The 21,398-nt window shown below is 36.2% G+C and overlaps 1 protein-coding gene across 6 annotated transcripts in view; it reads right to left on the bottom strand.

The window, feature by feature from the left end:
• The window catches only part of LOC110849570 (RNA binding protein fox-1 homolog 1-like), a 55,577-nt gene extending 40,725 nt beyond the window's left edge, over positions 1-14,852 (bottom strand). For 4 of the 6 annotated variants that reach the window (XM_035851177.1, XM_035851179.1, XM_035851178.1 and 1 more), the window contains exon 1: positions 13,953-14,852. In XM_035851177.1, coding sequence (XP_035707070.1) covers positions 13,953-14,465 — 513 coding nt within the window. In that variant the 5' untranslated portion in view covers positions 14,466-14,852. The remainder of the gene's footprint in view (positions 1-13,952) is intronic. The other 2 variants (XM_022097003.2, XM_035851176.1) reach the window with 1 other exon arrangement.
• Between the last annotated feature and the right edge of the window lie 6,546 nt (positions 14,853-21,398).

Here is a 21,398-nt window from a genome sequence, read left to right as displayed (position 1 = left end):
AACAAAAGTGAGATTGAAAAGCTTGCCTAAAATCGTTATAATATAAATGTATGTAATATCACAAGCTTATTATTACGACATGGCACACGCAGCTAGCTCAAACAGAATTAAATAAAATATACATAAGCTGCAGATGTAATCCGGTGTTTTAAACATTCTCTTTGAATTTTGGATTACAAAATCAACATTAAACTCGAAACAGTAACAATTCACCAGAACTTTAAGCTTTTTCGGGCAAATTAAACTTTTTCATTACAACTCAACTCCCCATCACGCATTAATGCTTCCTTCAGTTTACATAATTTTATACTCAATCATGTGCACACCCTATTTTCACAAGGATGCAAAAATATATGTAGGTGAAAGCAAATCGTGAGTAGGCGCATGTATTCACATAGGTAGACTTTTAGCTCTGGATTAATGAGACTTTCTATTATAAAAGGAACAGCCTATTACTGCATAACCTGATGTGAATTAAGCAGACCTCGCTGGCTTACTGCCATCCCTCCTTCAGTTTGAGCTGATCATTAGAGAAAATACAAGCGAACGTGATCAAGTGTTGCTTTTCGTTTCAACCATCCAACCCTGTAATTTAGAGCTTGAGACCACACCTAAAACAGTTCCGCTGCTAGTTCCGTATAGTCAGTCCGTACATTACATATGAATGTATATATAACACCAGGAAAAGCTTTTTCGAATAAATAGCACTACGTTATAAATGCGAACCAGGCTTCTTTTTCCCAAAAATATGATCTCATTAGTCGTAATCCCTTTCAATACAAAGTTCCTTTTGTAGAGTAGTAATCTTTAATTCAAAATGAAAATAGGACACATGGGATAAAAGAAAACCTTCAATTTTCGTGTATTTAATCCTGTATGAGAAATACTCGGAATAGGTTTTTTTGATGTTTTTCAAGTAAAAAAGCCAACTTGAATTGCCTTTAGGCAGAGGTCTTCCCTAATTCGGTTCGTGCAGTTTACAAATTAAAATCCGGGCATAACTAATCATATTCAAATTTTGGATAAAGCATGACTCAGCTTAATATTGAAACCAGACATAAATTAACTAATGAGACGAAGAAGCGCTGTCGCAGTATAGCACCTGTCAAGGTGACATTTTCAAACAGATATTCAAAACCACCAAAAAAAGTGAAGATTCATCTTTGCTGTCATTAGTAATGATGATGGAACTACATTATAGTAATCTTCTCATTATTACTACACAAGTGGAATTTTTTTTACAATCAGACAAACATAGTAGGTAGAATACATAGATAGTGATAGTATGACATGACCACGATATTACAAAGACAGGCAGACAGACAGCTAGAAGAGTTGTTGTATTCCTATTATAATACCACTTTACAAAGCATCAAGGCTGCTCAAACAAATGTATTATATTTATCGGCACGCGAACAGCAACGATGAGCAACGAGATTGCAAAATTGGCAGAAGCAATCAAATAATACATCACAAATAAGCGAAAAAGTAAATGCCAAAATTTGAGAAAAATTATGCGAACGTTAATAAATTAAAATTTTAGTCGTAGTAAAATTCTTCTATAAAATAAGCTAAGGGACATTGCTTGCTAAGATAAAGGAACAGGTGAGTATCCTTGTTGTGGTCACAGATAACTAACTATCCCACCACGAACGACGTGGTACAAATAAACACTTTACAACAAAATCGTGATCAACTTATCCTTACCCTAATTATGTGCGTATAGCTATATAAGCACATATTTTTTGTATGAAAATAAACTAACTCACTGCATTGACACATTGTTTTTAAACTGATATATTCGTCTTGCCTTGCCAAAATATTTTTATTGCATTTTTAGCATACTTTACCAACCACAAAATCGTATAAAATTTATGTTACATTACTTATTTTGGAAAGATTGTGAGCAGCGTTCTCCAATTCATTAATCAAAATCATGGAATCTTAAATGAATTCTGCAAATCTATACAGACAACAATACTGCGCTACTACTTGCTTATGGAATACTAATGAATTACTTCACACCATCGTAAGTAACCAACAATGAGTCAATTTTACAAATGCAGTTTATGCCCTTCAAGATCATAAATATTCCAAAGATATTCCAGCCAAAGAGAAGAAAAGAAAGGATGATTCGACAGGTAGTAATATTAGCGATGACAATACCGATATTTCACTAAGCAGTGATCTTATGAAGTAAAGTATAGAAAAAATAAATCCTGTCCTGTTCGTGACGTGAATCCCATTGTTGCAAAACCACAAATACTAATGAATGATTCCGACTTTTGTAACCAAATTCCATACTTAGTTACGTATGTAGCTGATTAGTGAGTAAGGACATATTTTCAGTGATTAAATCGCTACTACTTACTGACTGACTTCAATTTTTCTGACTTGAGGCTACCTACAATGCTTTCCACACAAAAACAGCCTCAATATATAAATACATAAACCAACACCTACAATGATATCAGTTTCGAAAAGAATAATTTGTACCAATTTATTTTAGTCAGATTGCAAAAAAAACTATTCTCCGTTTTATAAATGCACATTATCCAAGTCTGACTCGCCAATGTAAAAGTGTAATCTTGGTTGGATGGACAGTGACGAGCGCGTCTTCTTCAGGGATAAATGTGTCATTTGATTGTGTATGTCGCATGCTGTCAATCACGTTCAATGCTACTTCTTAAATCGATTCTATTATAGTTATCTGTTTTCTTAATCCCTGCTGTGATGACTTCATCAGACATGAAATGCAGATGCTTCTCTTCACTGACTGACCCTGCAGATTGTTCAAACAACTTAATTGTCATATCACTATCTTTTTTGGAAATAAATTTACTTTGTAGTAGAAAACTTACAAGATACATTATGCAAAAATGACTTAACGCAACTGCCAAGGAACGTTTATCTTCATTCAATGAAATTAAGGACGGGCGAAACAACGGCTTGTCACAACAAGGTACCCCCCTTTGTGACATGGAATTTAATTGTAAGTACATGCATGCAGTAAGTTTGGGTTTATCTACATAAATAAATTCACTACTACGCACAACTTACAACTTAATGCATAACTACAATAATAGGTATTGACGCATCTCTGTAGAAAAAATATTGGCTTTGGTTTGTGGATTTTCCTACTCGAGGAAGACGAAGTTTTGATGTGACAACGCAATTTTATGTTCCTTTCCTTTCCCTCGAGCTTAATTTAGATTTCAAACAACGTGAAACAAAAGTTTCTCGTGTTCACTCATATACAAACCAAACTTACCAACAAAATCAAACAACTACACTTATGCACGTATTCTCCACTTCCTACATGTTTATTAGTGTCTTCTCTATCCTACCATTTCCGCTATATGCGTACGTATTAGATCGAATCCAGCCAAAGTTTGACTGTTTGACAACAGTAATTGGTTTGGTTCCCCTTCTCTGATTGGGACGTCTGGAAAATTCATCACCCCCAATAAAACAAATGTCTTTCTCAGTCACTTCTTCTCTCCCACGGAACAAAACTGCCCAAGAAAACGCAAATAAATGGTATGGATTAACCTTTAGCGTTCTTTCCTGTCCCCAGAACAGTACATTTACATTTACCACACGGACAATATAAAATGGATACGCATAAGTATGCAGAACATGTTTTGTCTCTTCGATTGTATTACATTCTACTTTGTGTTGCTACAACTCATCATCTTTCTGCACTTTGCACTTCATTTATAAAACGGCTTGCATTTTTTAGAAGATATTGCCCAACCGGCCGTCACCTCGCTGCAACCTCTTTGCAAACAACAATGCTGCTGGTGATGCTGAGTATGAAATATTATTATAGAAATATGCTCACTCACTCATGAATAAATCTAAATGGAGAAGAATATAATAATACTATTATTTGTGCCAACAAAGACTGCTGCAATATTAATTAACTTGCAGATATGGAAATCATCGTCGTCGTCTTATATATGCAGCCACCTCTCTGGCTTAACTTTTTGGCTTTGGCGTCCTACCACTTTCCATAATAATTTTTTTTCAGCTATTTGCATGTCGTGGTATTGTTGTCTGTATGACATATCACACACATGTCATAGGGTTACAAATACAATGAGTAAACTACTGTATCAAGTCATCAGTCAATTTGGATAACCATCAGGATCATACATCGGATCTCAAGATTTGAATTTGAAATTCACACTAGACAGTTTTCACCAAAGTGTTTGATAGTTTAATCCAACTCAATTACAATTATCTACGATACGGCGATTGATCACAAAGATATTCAAAGATGATATTAGCAAGATGGTCAGAAATGTCATGTTCAAAATGTTTAGCTAGCAAAATATTTTTCTCTTCTTCTTTCCCCCTTTCTCTAGAAATAGCATCCTCATCCATCCCATATAAGCACCACTGTCGCCAATCGCCATGCATGTACTTTTATATTTCTTGCTCTTTATGTCCAAAAAGTATTTCACAGAGGTGAAGCAATATCGCAACCTCTTTCAAAAAATAGAAAGATAGAAGAAAAGCCAAAATTTGGAACATTGCCAAAAAATCGAACCGAATTTTGCAGATATGCTATATTCTCGACGATGATAAAATAATGATATCGATAGCAAAAAAAGTTTGCAATGGCTCCGTTGTAATTTTTATCACGTCTCCTTTAACGTGATGATTGTGGGTTGACGCATCCGTTTTTAACCGAATTCATGCAGCCGAACATAAAAGCCCATTCGTTTTTAGGGATCAGTTGCTTCTTCTTCTTTACTATCCAACAAGAAGCTTTTTTTTACAGGAAGTATATGTACTAAGCTTACTACAAGCAAGTAAAAGAGCTTCGATCCTCTCTCGGCTAAACAAAACGCCGATTGAGTGAAGTGAGACTGAGGTATCCTAAAAAAAATTGCCCAACGTTGTTTGAAAGGAGACGAAAGCAGACAGGAGGAAGGAAGCCATGAAATGAACCAGAAGAGGAGCAAAGGAATAACAGGAGGATAGATAGATCTCCAGATAACCGATATTCGAGGTTTGCAGTTACGTAAAATTCCAGATGGGACCAAACCCACGATCGTATGCACACACATACGTAAGTGTGTTCGATCCTTTTGACCATGCCACGAGAAAATTTTAAAAGTAGGTGTTGCTGCATAAAACGCAATTTTCAATTTCCTCATACCTCTTGCTAATAATAAGAAAGTTGTTCTCGAATACCACCACGAAACAATATTGTCATTTATTATATATTTATTATTCTATAATCTACCTACGCTACACATTTCTTTCTGTCAAGTGCAGATCCGCATTTCTGTCTTGAAACAATGGATCTTTATTCAAATTTAATTTGTTGACAAACTAAACTAACTTATCTACTCGTGGAGGAGGACAAGGGACAATAAAAGCGAAAAGTTTCCTTCCCTGGCTGTTTATTCTACTACCCTCGTCTAATCATCCCAATCCATGCGACTTATCGAGAGTGAGAGAAAATAACGATTTATGTATACCGTGAATGAATAGAATGCATACGGCATGGCATGGCATGGATTTGACCCAAATTGTCATCCTACCAAATAGGGACCAAATATGCTGCATGCTTTTGGGTTCAACCATATGTGTTAGATGATGCCGTCTCGTCCGTGTAGCCTTTAGCTATTCAAGTAAATCATGTGCTCCTGCCTGACTCACGATCAGTCACATAAGAGAAGAACGCAACACAAAGAAAATGTAACCCTCAAAAGTTTAACACGGACAAAGTTTTATTACTCGGAGGCTAAAAGGGAAGGAAGAAGAAGCTCGTGAAGGGAACCAAACCAGGAAAAGGGGAGCTGCCTTTAGACGTACAGCATCAGCATCACGCTCTTCTTTGTCAGATCTGTTCCTCTTTTTGGACTGGGACACTCACTCTGCGAACCCGAATACAACTAATTCACGTGCATTATTACCGTTACAGGACTTGCTTCGTTACTATTATTCTTACGTTATGCTTATGCTTCACTCGAACGAAAAGGAACAGCAGTTTTGGCCAGATGTAAGTTTAGGATCAAAGGTTTTTTATAACACCAAGAAGAAAGAAGGACGAATGTGTGATCACGGAGGGAATATTTAGATAATGGAATGGAACAGACCAAAATAATATTTTATCTAGAAATGGTTTAGATATGCGCAGTATAAACATTTCAATTAAAAATAATGTCATTTCACAATCTTCTTCTTGGCATAACAAAATACAAGGAATTCTTTAATTCTCCAGTCAAACCAGACTTCCTATATACAGAAATTTTTGGCCTTCACCACAAATCAATTCGTAGAAACATGTATATGACTCGATTTGGACATGATCTTCTGTTAACAGTCGTGTGTGATGATGAATTGAGTCATCAAGTCAATGTCTGATAAATCGTTACCATAATATTTATTTGCTGATATCGCCCGTTCAAACATTGGTATCTTATCAAAAATACATAACACTGACCTATCGTCAATAATGTCAGGTTCAAAATAGAACAGTACGATAAGAAAAACAACTAAATTAGGCTAGCCAACCAAACTCATCTTGCTCGCTCATAATTTGCCCTTGAAGATCAAGATCTATTCCTACTAAACGAAATAAAAATGCCAATCATTTCATAACCTTTCCACCGTATTTGGTAGCAAATAGTTAGCCATCATTATTAAGTGGATTGGTGCAAAAACATCTTCCTCTCAATCATCATCATCCTCGTTATCAGCTTCCTGTAATTGCAATTAGTGGTTCTCTTCTCTTGTAATACAAATTCTACTCATTCTTCTTGTCATAGTTTTTGCCCATAGTCCTTAAACAAACAATTTCTGACTAGAGTGGTTCTGATTTGATGACGGGGAATTAATGGGGGCGATCTGACGGCAGGGAATTGACACCAAGTCAAATTGTAAATATAGAACCTTTAAAAAATTATACAAAGTAAAATTCCATAATGTATGCTAGATGATATCCTTCAAGAGCAATAACTTGGAACGAACAAGTTCTCATGTTCAACTCAATCAGCATCTGCTCAAGTTTCATTCAAAGTTAAAAAACAAGAAGAATTGCACTCCCAATTTCCCAACGGACTTAAACAGTTGCTAGAAACATTTGCCAGCTATTTTATGCTTGAAAGATGGCTAAAGATGTGCAAAGTGAGCAAAAATTTGACTCGTGTGAAAAATATCACTCTTTTAAATTCAGACTTATATAACTTGTCATCGTCTCAATTTGTCAATATCACAGCCACATCAGCAGCTTTCATAACGATTAGTTCAAGAAATCCGAGACCCGATGGGATTAATATGAAATTGTATTAATATCGTCAATCGTTGACACCTTGCAGTAATATTGCAATAAATGTTCAAATCAACACCATACATAAAAATACATGCTCGAACGGACTTTCAATTTTCATGGTGGTCTATCTTAAGAAGATTCGATTGACAAATGACAATTAACATGACTTGTACAAGTAAAATATGGAACCACACAGACGTCAGGTCTTACAATTATTAATATTAAATATGAATAACTTCACGAATCACTTAACATCAAGAATATTATGTACATAATAAAATACATACATACTTTGTGATAATATGAATACCGACCATCGATTTCACAAGAAATCCTTTCGTTCTTCAAGAGAATTTACCTTCCCTTCTTCATGATCATCATCCAACTTAAATTAAACGCGAATATGATGAAATGGAAAAAGAGATTTTGCACCAAAACTGTGTACATACATATTGCAGCCTCTCCTTGACAAGACGCATGAGAAGAGTTAAAAAGCAAATTACAAAATTCAAATAAATCGTGTACAAATAATTTGCATAAAAATAATTGAGCTTTTTCTCAAGTGCGTTATACATCGAAATAATACGTACAATGTTTTGCATTGTTTCCTAATAGTTGCTTGAGGATGACCCTGCCAACTTGTGCCAAATCATAACTAATAACGAGTGAATGAAACCTCAGTCAGATCTTTTAAAGACAGTAAACCTTATAACTTCGCACTTATCTAGCTAACCATATCAAGCTAATTCGTTTCTAATGAAGATTTTAAATTTTATTTTTCATTATATGCCCATTGACACAAACCCACCAATTTTAGTCGTAAAAAACGAAGAAGAAGATAGAATAGCTTATAAGGAAAATACTTCAAGTCAAGAACAAGGCTCACGCTATGTTCTTGGCTTTAACTACTAATTGTTTGAGATAACGACGGCTCAAACAACAAGGGATTTAAATTACCTTCTTCAGTTTTAATACTGTCATCGTCGTGTCATCGTAATGGCAACAATTTTATATGCTCTTCCATTCATGTCTAATTGCATTAGCCTCGGCGGAATGATAAACAATAATGGATTATCTTCTTGATTGGCTCAAAAGTAAATAACAAGCTTAGAGATAGAGGAGCGTCATGAAAGATGATTTTTCTCTAGAAATAAATCCCCTCTGTCGCCATGTTATGTATGTATGCGAGAGGAAAAATTAAATTAAATTACGCTAAGCTTTGTCACCATTGCAGAGACACGCACAGATTTTATTTAAAAAAAATTATATCTATGTAATCTTTGGTAATCGAGTTTATGCTGTTGACCATCCATATACCCATATCAGAATCTGTTTGGTTTAAATGCATACACTGTGTCCAAAAAGTCCTGACGCATAAAATACGAGTAATTTTTATTGGCTTGTAGAAAAGTGGGAAAGGAAATAATTAATTTGAAACATTTTTTTCAAGTACCCTAGTAAGTTGTGTGTCCACCGTCGTTGGTCATCATTTGGTCCACACGTGTTTTAAAGCTTTGGGCCAACTTTTGTAAAAGGTCAACCGGAAGCGAATTCCATGTGGTTTGGAATCGGGCCTGTAACTCTTGTCTTGTCGTGGGAAGAGGGTCTTGGTATGCTGAATCCTTTAATATGGACCATAAATTCTCGATGGGGTTCAAGTCAGGAGAATTTCCAGGCCACACCCCTTTTCCCCACACCGTTTCAAATTCGTCCTCTAAAATCTTCATCGTCGACTTTGCGGTATGTGCTGGAGCCCCATCTTGTTGGAAAACTATATTATTTCGACTGCTAAATATCCCACTGCTCATAGCCTGAGTATAGGTAGGCAAAATTTTGGTTTGATAATAGTTGGCGTTGATGGTTTGGCCCTGAGGAACAACGTGCAGTTGCGTGACGCCTCCGGCACAGAAGCCACCCGCCACCATGATCTTAAGGCTGTGTTTTGGCCTTAAAATCGGAGGAACGTCTATTCTTTCTTCTGTTCTGTATCTACGATTTTGAGAGTGACCTTGGCCGTGGAGCTCAATCCATGTCTCATCCGTAAATAGTATATTGGCCCTCAATTTTTGACCACGCGTCCCCGGCGTCAAAAATCCAGTTTCCTCCACCAACTGTCCAAATTTAAGTCTGTCTTGAACATTTTTTTTACTTAAAAGAGTCTTCTTTTGGCTCCGATATGCAGTTTTACCCCATTTTGTTGTCTTGAGGTAATTGTGCACGGTACTTTTTGAAATATTCTTATTTTTGTTCATATACCGGGGAGTGGAATTCAATATTCTTGCGGTTTTTCGTACAGATGCTCCACATTTTCTATACATTTTGGACTTTATTTGACGTTTTGTGGTAGGCGAGAGTACTCTTGGTCTTCCGGATCGTTTTCTATCTGTAAATTGTTTTTTGTTTCTCCACCGGCGAACTGTACTTGGAGACACTTGAACTTTTTGACAAATTTCTTTGGTGCCATACCCTTCGCTGAATAATGTTTGTATTCTAACTCTTTTATGTTCACAAGATACCTTGACCTTAGGACCCATTGTGGAAAAAATATAATTTGTCGGAACTTCCAAATATAAAAGTAATCAACAAAACAACGAGGCAAAACCGCGCGCGGGACGACAGCGTCAGGACTTTTTGGACACAGTGTATATGTAGCTAACCAGTTTCCGGACGACTGTAGTTCGTTGAAAAACATCGCAACATATATTATTTAATGATTACGAATAATTAAACTATGCAGAATGTATGTATGTACTAGATACGCACACACAATTGGCAGTGTAATTAGATCTCCATTCACAAACATGATGTCACTGGACTGATATCATTGACCAACCAACAACAACCAACTCTCTCGAGAGATATTATTATGCATGCACAATGAAACGAGCCTAATGAAATCTATCCTTTGTAACTAATGATTCATAACAACGAGTTAGTCTAACAAGACAATGCGGTCCTAATAGAAGTAGTGCAAGTGAAGGAACATGATTACAATTTGACAACATCTAGCAAAGTTGCTACATACGCTATTTTGGTGTCGTCGGCGACATAATAATATACTGGACCAAACTAGTCAGCATTGTTTATTGTTTGAAAACCCAGTCTTTAAATTAAATACAAGTCAAGTCAAGCTCCTCTCTGGGGATAGGGACATGAATGTAGTAATAATGAAACTGAAAGGACAAACTGTAAATATTTGCTAAATAAACATTGCAATTTACACCCCACCGTCATTTGTCATGAATACGTACGTGAATCAATTAACTGCACTTCACATACTGTTCAATTTGCATCCATCCTGGTCTGCAATATATTGCTAATTTATGTGGAAATAACAATTAGAACAATTTGAGCAACTTTGTATAAATTCTACGTGCTATATGAATCAAGAAATTATAAAGATTCTGGCGAAATTAATTAGAATTCTTGCTCCTCTCCGAAACAAAATCACTGTAAGAATTAGTAGAATGCTAGTAAATACATTTAAAATTTTTAAAGCGAGCAGCTAGCCAATAACCTCGTCAACTTTTAGGTAGTAAAATGAACTTATGTAAATGCGAAGAAAGTTTGCAGAGTTTATCATAATCACATACGACAACTCTTGCACATGTTCATATTATGATAAATAGTTAAGGAGGAGTCCAACTTGGACGAATAAATGTCTTGGGTCATGTAACTTTCTGTGAGGTTATAACAAAATGGACTGAAATATTGTGTCTGTCTTGATATGATTGACCATTGTATAAATAAATCTATAGTATGATTTTCAGTAAGATATCGCTGCAATAACAAATATTTCACTAAATTCAAAGTTGTATCTATTTTTACCTAAGTCGGAAGGGACTTGTATTTTGATGTCACTTTCAACTTGCGGAATTTTAATGTCAATAATGAGGAAACTAACCGACTTAAAAATGTGATTGCAACACGAAGACGCTATAAAGGAAAATTGTAGAATAGCGTAACACACAAATCAAATGAGCTTAATTGGAAAAAATTACTGAAGGCCGACCAGTCAATCTCGTGTATTAGATGCAATTCTGCATGCACGATCGATCAGCCCCCTTTGCTTTATTATATTATTCTACAAATAATAAAATTTGCCATTAAATTGTTTTGATGCACTATTGCAAACAAAGTTATTCTTTTGTATTCAAATGAATGTTGTGATTTTCTGGTAATTAATCAGTGAAGTTATCTTCTGTATTGTCCTTTTGCTTCAAGAAATAGAATTTATCGTCCATAAAATCTTAATAAAAATAGCTACCAAATGTAAACAAAGTTTGTTACTGTAAATGAGGTTAAAGTGCAAAAATAAATCTAACATTCAATAGCACTGGTATAAAATAAGCCATAAATTAGAGCGCAGTTAATTGCAATGTTTATCGCACTTTACAGGAGGACAAAATTAATAGAGGTTTGATTTCAGCAATATATTTTCTGTACGACACCTTTTATGATTCCATTTTTACCCTGTCACTTTAACTATGCTTTTAACATCTTATTAATGACTAATTCAGCAACATGCCATTAAAATGTCTGAATATTTACATTTCGCAAAATTTTATAAATATTCAAATGCATAATGTGACAGTAATTTAGCTCTTAGGCTGACTTCACGTTCAGCTCATTATACAAATTAGCAAAACGTAGCCATTTATGTATAATAATGTAAGTAACTCTGTTACATTGAATGTTTACAAAGCCTGTCTATCAGAGCTAATTAGATTTCCACTACCAGAGGCTGGGAGATTGAACTAGGAGACCTCTGACTACTCGTAAATCTACATAGATCGTCGAAATTCAAAAGTTGTTAATCTCCCCCAAACAGACGTGGAGCCAGAGGTTATATAAATCCCGTCTCTCAACTTACTAAATACATAAAAAGATGTGAATGCGTTGTACATGGATGGACAAATAAATGCCTTCATTCGAAAGTTTCGCATCTATCACTATTTGCCAAAGATTTGAGAATGCAACCCACAACTTTAGAATAGTTCAAACAAAGCTCCAAAGTTCCAAAAATAGTTACCCAACCGGATTTACAACGGAAATTAAATGGTCAAAATAAACAGCTGGATAAAATTAGCAACAAAAAACGTTACACACAACTCTTTCTTTCTGTCAGTGTGCTTTCACTCTACCTCTACTCGACGACTGTCGTTGTTTGCATGACTAATTACTCATTTATTTTTTCCTTTGTACTCTCTTCATCGCCATTATTTGTCAACGCTAACTCTATTCAACGCTCCTTTATTACACTTTTGCACGATATCTTCGTGTGTATGTAACTTATTCATGCAGAAAGTAAAGTAGCAATAATAATGGTTACGAGTGAGTAAAATGAAATGAATGGAACATGATGACGACAGGGCAAACAAATTTGGACAAACCAAACTCTAAACTAATTTATGTCCTTATAAGTGTTTTACTGTGCTACAAGCCATTATATTTCTTCCCACTAATTGAGCCCGATATTTGAAGGTGGCGAATGTCGACAGCTTTAAAAACCATTTGACCATTACTTATTTCCGACTCACACCGTTATTAATAATATCTGGAAGAAAATACTAAAACGCCTCTATACAACTCTAGCCATTAGACAAATTACTACTTTTACTACTGAATGGTAGCAATTACAGTCGGAGCAGAAACGAAGGCCCGGCAGGAGACAGTAAATGTCAAATGATGTCCAGTCCAACCAAATGGACAACAACATAACAGAACAAAAATTGTAAAAGACTGACACAAATTAGCATCACGGTATGGGCCGATCCCACATTAATTATTCACCTCCATGGTTGACTGCCCAGGTCATATCGTATCATGGCTGAATTGGATGTAATAATGGAATGATTACTTGTTTTAACGGATCGAATGGAATGGTTCTTCCCAACATGAAAGTGTATCATTTCGTTACGTAAAAAGTTAGTTATACACTCAAAACTCTTTATGACTACGTCCAACTGCGCTGTATTCATTCATCCATTCTTACTTATTACGTAAAACTCAATTACATAGATTACATAGTTTGACGACAGAATTTTAAACCATGAATTGAATAATATTCCGAACCCCCTACTTTAAACGATGTCGCAGTAGACCAAACGCTTTGCTTAGGGAAATCTTTAAACTTTAATAATAAAAAATGAAACCTCGCTCTCAACTTGTCGCTATATTATACGTTTGTACATACATAACAAAAATAGAATTTAAATTCTAACTGTATTTCTTGATGCGTGAAAAAAATGTTTCTTGTCACAAATTTGCAGCATCGTCATGTATTACTCGTCTCTCCAACCAAACCATAAAACTAAAAGTAATTCTCTAACTATACGCAATTGGAAACTTTCAACAAAACTTCTCATACAAAAGTTATTCATAAAAGTATTAAATCGTAAATTAGTAAGCGCAGGAGAGCAGAAAGAAACCTTACAAAAATTACTTTTCTTCTTTTATTTCCATAAACTCGAACTAATCTTCTTCCGTCCGTGAACGTGAACGACCAAAGTTTACTCCTTCATATTTTTCCAAGACCAATTTTTCTCTCTCTTTCCGACCGAATGACAAATTGATTACAAAAGTGATGATTTGATGATCAATAGCATTATTACATGAATAATAATAATAATCATGCACAAATCAATGATTTTGTTTTTACCATTATTGGAGAAGTCCCTGACGATGTTGACGACGAGGAAAAAAAGCCTTGTCCTTGTCCTCCCCCCGGACTCGGCATGGATGTGGATGATGACGATGTCCCATTAACGACATGGGTCGGACTCGACGAGCCGTTGATAAATGATGACACCGTGACCTCGTAACCCCCACCTACCACCGATGCCGGAGGAGATGGTGACGTTTGCGCCCCACAAGACAATCCACCACCACCACCACCCCCACAAACCCCACTACTGATATGAATGTTCATATTGTCTGAAGAATCGGAAGAAGAACAATTAATCCCATTCGAAGTGGTAACTACACAATTTCCAAGTATCATACTTGACGGAGAAGATGGGCATGTCGTCGTCATACATCCGACCTCAGTTTTCACCACGATCCCCTGGACCTGACCTACCCCCACCGGAGAAGAATTTGGAGAAGGTGAGGTTCCAAATTCGCTTTGATTTCCGTTCGTCACAACTTGCGCTGCCATTGTAGTCGCTGCCATTTTAATTCACACTTGTTTGATAATAATAATAACTTTTAAAAAAGTTGTTCACTTTTACTTTCGTCTTCTTTTTTAGAACAATGGAGATGATGATTTTAATTTAGTTATTTTATTATTGCAATGGAAAAACACCACAGAGAAGATCGAGTCATTATTATTATTATTACGTTCCATACATTGTGACGAGACGAGTATACGTTCACATAAATAAGTGTTCCTCGATAAGGTTAAAAATATCAATTAATATCAAAAATATCAATTGAAGGTGAAGAAGCCGAAGATGTTCGTTTACACTTTTTTACTTACAAGTTTGAGTCAGTTCAGTGTTGTGTTGTTCAGCTCAGCTCCTCTCGTCAGTAGTGTTGGTGGTTGACTGTGGTAGAAGAGTGGAGAGTGGAGAGAGAATTCATGAACGTCCAGCAGATGAGGGTGGGAGGAGCGTCGACGATGTTGCTCATTGGGTGGCTGGGGACAGACTGCGGCGCTGCTGTTGAAGGGTCCAGGGCCCTTCTCCCCCCCGTGGAAGGAAGCTGGAATTTTCATGAAAATTTTGCATTTTGAAGTGGAATTTTTGAAAATGTGTGAGTGATTGATAAGGAAAGTGAGAAAAGGTAGGAAAAAATGCGAAATGTTGTTTGTAAAGAATGTTATTTTAGAAAATGTTTTTTTAAATGAAAATCTAACATTTTTTTAAATTGTGAGCTGAGAAGTCTTATTTTGTGCATTTCTCCTGTAAAAAAAATTGAATTCTCTTAAATGTGGTATAACTATTGAGACGATGTTTTATCAGAATTTAAAATGCAATTGAAAATTTTGAGGTGGTGATTTTTTTATAATTTTGAAGTTTTTATTGGATTAGTATATTATGAACGGCATGTCTACGGCTTATCACATCACTATCTTACTACCAGTTTCTAACATTAAATTTTGAATAAATTATTATTGGCATCCTTATAAAGATTTAAGAATACCCGACATTAATTATTTTTTAACTGTTTAACCCAGTTTAAAATAATAAGTGCACTTTTCCCGTTTTATAAATTATTCATGACAAGTTTTAATTAGTTCTATGCGCTTGTGTGCATGTGGAACTGTGTCAATTGTTTGAGAAGTAATTTTCATGTAAATTACTCTACGTTCTTTTATTCTCTTAAAATTTTTAGTACAACTTGTTCTCAAATGTACGAATTTACATTTGACTTCTTTACCCAACTTGAATTATATATGTACAAACAGTTTCCGTCTGAATTTACTTATTCATCAAGCAATAACCGAAAACCGCATCAAAGAGACCACCAAAAATCGAAACGTAGCAAAACGATTCATTTCTTATTCATAAGAATGCACAATATGACCCGTAAGTACCAGTACCAGCTAAAAAATATATGCACAATTTTCCCCAACATCCAACACGAACCCGGAAATCTAATACACAATTTGGTAATAAGTAAGTAATGGTGGTACATAATCTTCTTGTCCCCTATTTTGTCTTCCCACTCTCTTCTCCCACTTTCTCCAGCAAAAGAGAAAGCATGCAAATGACAATACCACACTTTTCTCAAGACTGCCACAAGCAGGGGGAAGTAAAAATTTATTTTGGAATCACCAAGACCCAGAGAATTTACTTTTCTTCTTCTTCTTTAAACATCCCATTTCCTCTGGTTCTCTTATCTTGTATAAATAAAAGACCCACCATGCCGACTGATCTGTGTGGGATGTACTTTCTCCATCTCCTCCACTATATCGATTTCCCCTGTTTTAAATTCTTGATGAGATTGAAAGCTATCTTAAGTAAATTACCGTTATTTTAAGACTACTTCATCCCCATACAAGTACGACGTTTGACATTTGATCCCAAGTCAGACCACTCCAATTTGACTCGGCTCATACAACCATTCTTCTTCCGGTTGGGCTTTATCTCGACTTTCCTGCTCATTGGCGTTATGTTATTACTTTTACTGCTACATACACATGTACACAGTTATTTGATCCTCGCGAAGAGAATGGCACGTAATTTGGCACTTTCTTCTTTGGTCAATGCTACATTTGTACGATTACAGGAGAAGATTTTCTGCATCAAAGCTCCCATATAATAAGTCTCTCTCTCTCCTACTTAATGGTCACATTACCAGATTGCTACCGGAAGTGGTGGGTAGGTAGCAAAAAATGAAATAAAATATTCCAACAAAAAATTCTACTTGATCATTACTTTTCTTCTCCTTTGTAATGATTTGCTTACGACTAAATAACTTCAATCAAATCAGTCAGTTTGCCCATTAGTTGACTACTACTCGGAGCAAATTGAAGTGGAGTAGATTACATGGGTACCACCCACCTCGCTTCGGCACGTCGTTTTGACTCCAAATCATCATCACAGAATACCGAATCCATTACTTTATCCACTCTAAACAATTCAGGAACAAAAATTGTATTGGGTTAAATAATTTCTCCGCGAAATCAGGTTTGTTATCATCGAAGGGGAAATTCTTATACCAATTTTGTCCACCATTCGGTAACATATTGTTGATATCCTACCCTCTCAACGTAGCAAAAAATAGTGCTCTAAAAAAATTGACATTGATACTACCAACTCAGCAGGAAACACACTCCGTCACGGTAATTTTTTTACCCCCCGATTGCTTAGAGTGTAGTTTAGTCAATTCATTTCTGTCCAGAAGTAATGAAAGGATGTTGTTATGTTATGACCTGACCTCCAAAGCTCAGCCCGAGCTTAGTCGTCACATCACATCAAAGGAAAGTGTGGAAAGTCGTGATGAATTAGAACCGGTGGAGAGTTGTTCTGTTCTATGAAACCAAAGACCAAACCAGACCAGAAGACCACTCGGGGAAAATAGCTCACCCAAAACCAACAAACCAAACAACTCCTCGCTGCTTTCTTTTCTCAAAGAATTTCTCCTCGAGTCGTAAATTGACTCCGTCCGTATTTGCACGAATAATGACCAGGTCAACTATTTATTACTACAAAACTCCTAATGTGTTTACGATTTCGGAATCAAAATGATAAATTTCCCTGGGATTTCCTCCACAAAACAAAGTTTGTGATATCAGAGGGTCGTTATTCACTTGCTTAATTCTTCTCTGTCTTTATTGAAGAAGAAACTGCTTTCACAACACTTTGCCAATAATATCCTCCATTCTTACCGTGTATTGTCATCCTCCTCCCCCGAAAAATGTGACGTTTAGCTGCTCAAGCAAACAAAGGAATGCTGACTGGCATCAAAATAACATCAAAACTGAAAAGATTCTTCTTCTTCTTCCCTCTTTTTTATGATACGGCATTAATACGGATATAAGCAAACCATTATTTTTCTCGCCTCTCTTCCTTCCCATCAAAAACCAAGAGTCAACATTGTACCGTACAAAGTTAAGCTTAAGCTTTCTCTGTCAACGTTTCATCCGTAATGCGCGAGGTTCTCTGGTTGAGCAAACAGAAGACGATGACATAAATCAGAACGAGGACAGCAGATCAGGACAAAAGAAGTGGAGTGCGTTTTATATTTCGCTACTTCTTCCTCTCGGATTTATTTAGCAGATGAGACTTTGGTCAAGTATATACTCAACGGAATCAAAGAGCTCATTTATTGTCTCTGCTGGTTTCATTTGGTAATAGAAAGCGTTGGAATGGCTGATTTCTTGGGAGGACAGTGCGACTCCTCTTCTTAAGAAATGGGACGCATTGTTTGTCATTGTTAATAGTACCGGCTGCTGCTGGGACGACTTTCACTCTCTCAAAGTGTATTCAATTCAACTAAATACTCCACTTTTTCCAGAGGTTTGACAATCATCGGTTAAATGCTTTCAAGCAAATGACGACCACGCGCTTTATGCATAGACTTTATATTCGTTTCAAAATTAATACGGACTAAATGCACAGGCTTTAATTATGCATAATGTGATGGGAAAGTAGGAAAATTAGGCTTAATGAGAATTGCTGGTTTTAGAGTATAAGTAAATTCTAAATAATTCATGGACGTGCAACCAAGTTCACGTAATTGTTTGAAACCTGCAAGGTACACATTAACAAGAGACATATGTCGAGGATTCGGCTCTCATAAATACACGGCATGAAAGATTGATTGTGATTGCAATTTAGGTCTTTCGAATTAACTTTGGCTGAAACATTTTGGTCCAACGTTTACTCTTTGTGTCGCAAACAAGAAGGGAAAGACTACTTGCTTTTACAGGCGCTTGGCTGATTTGAAAAAGCAATTTGCCAAATAAACAGAAATAAATAAACATTTCGCACTAATTCCTCCATCCAGTACAAAAGACCACTCAATATCAATCTCTCACATAAAACACACCCCACAATCAGCCCAAGAGCACGTTCGCAAACAACAACCTAAAATTGATGATGGAAAAAAGCTCCTAAAAAACATGCCTGACGAAATAAACTCTACAGTTTTTAACACATTCATCGATTTTTTTTGATCGTGGACATAGTTATTTATTAAAAAAATAGGGAAGACGACACTCTAAGACGCTTTTAGAGCGGATTTTACTTACCTCCTTGGCATATGTATTTAATTTCAGCCATTTTTTTTACAGAACAGCGAGATCTAAAACCTTAGGATTTTAGTCATGATGAAAAAAATACCTCCTGCGTACGTTCAATATTCAAGATATATTCATACTTAGGCCCAAAACTAACCACCCATACCCATAAATAGCACCTGCCTAACTAAAATTCACTTTATACTTTCTCCACGCACCACCACTTGAGATCAACTGCTTTCTCTCCCAGCTAAAATTGGAGCTAAATTGCTACATTATCGTGACAAAGGAGGCTACAGCGTGAAATATTTCCATGCTTTCCCCTCCATGACTTACTTTCTCAGTAGGCATCTAAATGCAGCGTTGTATACGGTAAACTACAACAACAATAATAATGCCATGTATAAAAAAAGACCAATTTGTCTCCCATCATGCGAAGAAAACAAGGCCCTCGTTTTCCTGAAATGTCATGCCACATATTCGTATCTATGCTAACTTTAATCCAAGAGAGAGAGAGAGAATTGGCCTATTAGGAACCCCGTATTAATCATGTGGTATTATGTTAAAAAGAAGCATACATCACGACATGAGAGAGGAAATTGAGCACAAAAGCTGCCTCCATCCATACGAATACTTTATGACCCTCCCGTTAACTACTTAATTGCCTGCCTACCATATGCATACATATTATTTCTTCGCACATGCATGAGCGACGATCACTGTGACAGTGCAGATATTCTTGTGCAAAAGATTGTCGGTCAAACCGAGCCACAAATACGGGCTGAGTGAAAAGAGAAAGTTTATTTTCGCGAGGAAAAGTTGTCCTTCTTCTCTTCCTTTTGGGAGAAAGTTGGTTTGGGAGAAAGTTCAAGGGAGATTTATTCCCGGGGAAGATGAGAATCAAATCCTACTCTCAACTACTCAAAATAATCTCCGTCTTTGATTTTCTCCCCATATTTTAATTAGTTTGGAAAGAATAATCAATTACTTTTCCTTCTTTTGAAGTGCATGTTAATAAAGAATTTAATATCGCATGATCACTTTTATTGACTCATTTACTCGAATGGTTGTAATAACGTGATGTTTTTCTCAATAACTGGACTCCTGCTTTCCCAGAATTTTCATTCATTGGTCATTCAAAAGCCGTAGATATTGTAGTATTTCTCCATTTTCTCCCCTTATTTACAAGGCTTTACTACTTCCTTCCCATTTCCCAGGCCAAAATCCAATCACTCTCGCATCTCAAAATTTTCTGGAATATAATTCAATACAAGAGGAAGAAGAAGTAGCCCGGCGTATTTACTAACGACAACGTTTCTTCGTTTCGTTTGGTGGATGAGAGAAAGTGCACGGTCATTCAATTTCCATTTCAATCCAGCCTCTACTTTCTCTCTTATGCAGCTTTTCCTGGCTTTGCAGGTCCCTTTATAATTTCACTCGCTAGTCACAGGCAAGGCAATCTTTTACCTTGGGGGGATTGAATGAGAGAGAGAGAGAGAGAGATACGCTTAACTTTAAGAAAACCTTTCACCCTGGTTTCACTTTATTCTTATTTTTGTTGCCCACTGACAGGATATCGAAACTACTAACTGCCCACTTCAAACTAATTTAGTAGCTTGCTTCAAAATTGAGGGGAAGGAAGGGTATCTTTTCGAAATAAATGTAAACCAGTTCGTGTTTATTTTCTGTAGTCAATTATAATACAGAGTTTTTTACCTTGTTTTTAGCCTAACTAACCGTGCGCATGCAAACCATGTGTAGCCCAGACTTTATTATAACGACGGAAGTACAGTTTTTTCATAAAAACAGATTTTGATGCGGTATTTGAGAAAGTTTAACACCTTTTTGAAACTTTTTGAAAATAATCATTAGTTTAGATTTTGTAGATGTATAGAGTTCCGGTACGTTGCAACGATTAGAAGAGTCGACAGTCTACTGAATTTTTCCCACAAAAAAATCTGGGTTGAACATGTTTTTCTACTCGCTCATCGCAAGTAGAAAACTAGAAACATACATGCTTTCTCCCTGAACTACATAAACTAGAAACTCACCAAGTTGCGTGCACAAACGTTTAGAAGAAATATACTGTTGTCTCCCTCCAGTCCTTGTCAGAGACTAAAATGCCTCAAGATTCAATTACAAACAAAAATGTAGGCGGAGGAGGACGTAGACTTTGAACAGTGAAACACAAGGTTCAAAGTTGACAAGGAGGAATTTCACAGACAAGAAAATATATACTGTTGAGTCAAAAAGAGGGATGTTTACGTGACGTCAAAAACTAAGCCAGGCCAGAGGACGGAACAGATGAGTTTTATAATTCTGTTTATTCTGCACATACTGGTTGGCGAATCGCGAAGGGAGATGTGATTACAAAAGTGGGTGTTGTTTTCACCGGTTTTGAATGGAAATGTGACCAAG

The sequence above is a fragment of the Folsomia candida genome, unplaced genomic scaffold (assembly GCF_002217175.1).
Source record: "Folsomia candida strain VU population unplaced genomic scaffold, ASM221717v1 Fcan01_Sc004, whole genome shotgun sequence".
Lineage (NCBI taxonomy): Eukaryota > Metazoa > Arthropoda > Collembola > Entomobryomorpha > Isotomidae > Folsomia > Folsomia candida.
The sequence above is the reverse complement of the archived record's forward strand: the minus strand, read 5'-3'. Positions and strand labels throughout refer to the sequence as shown.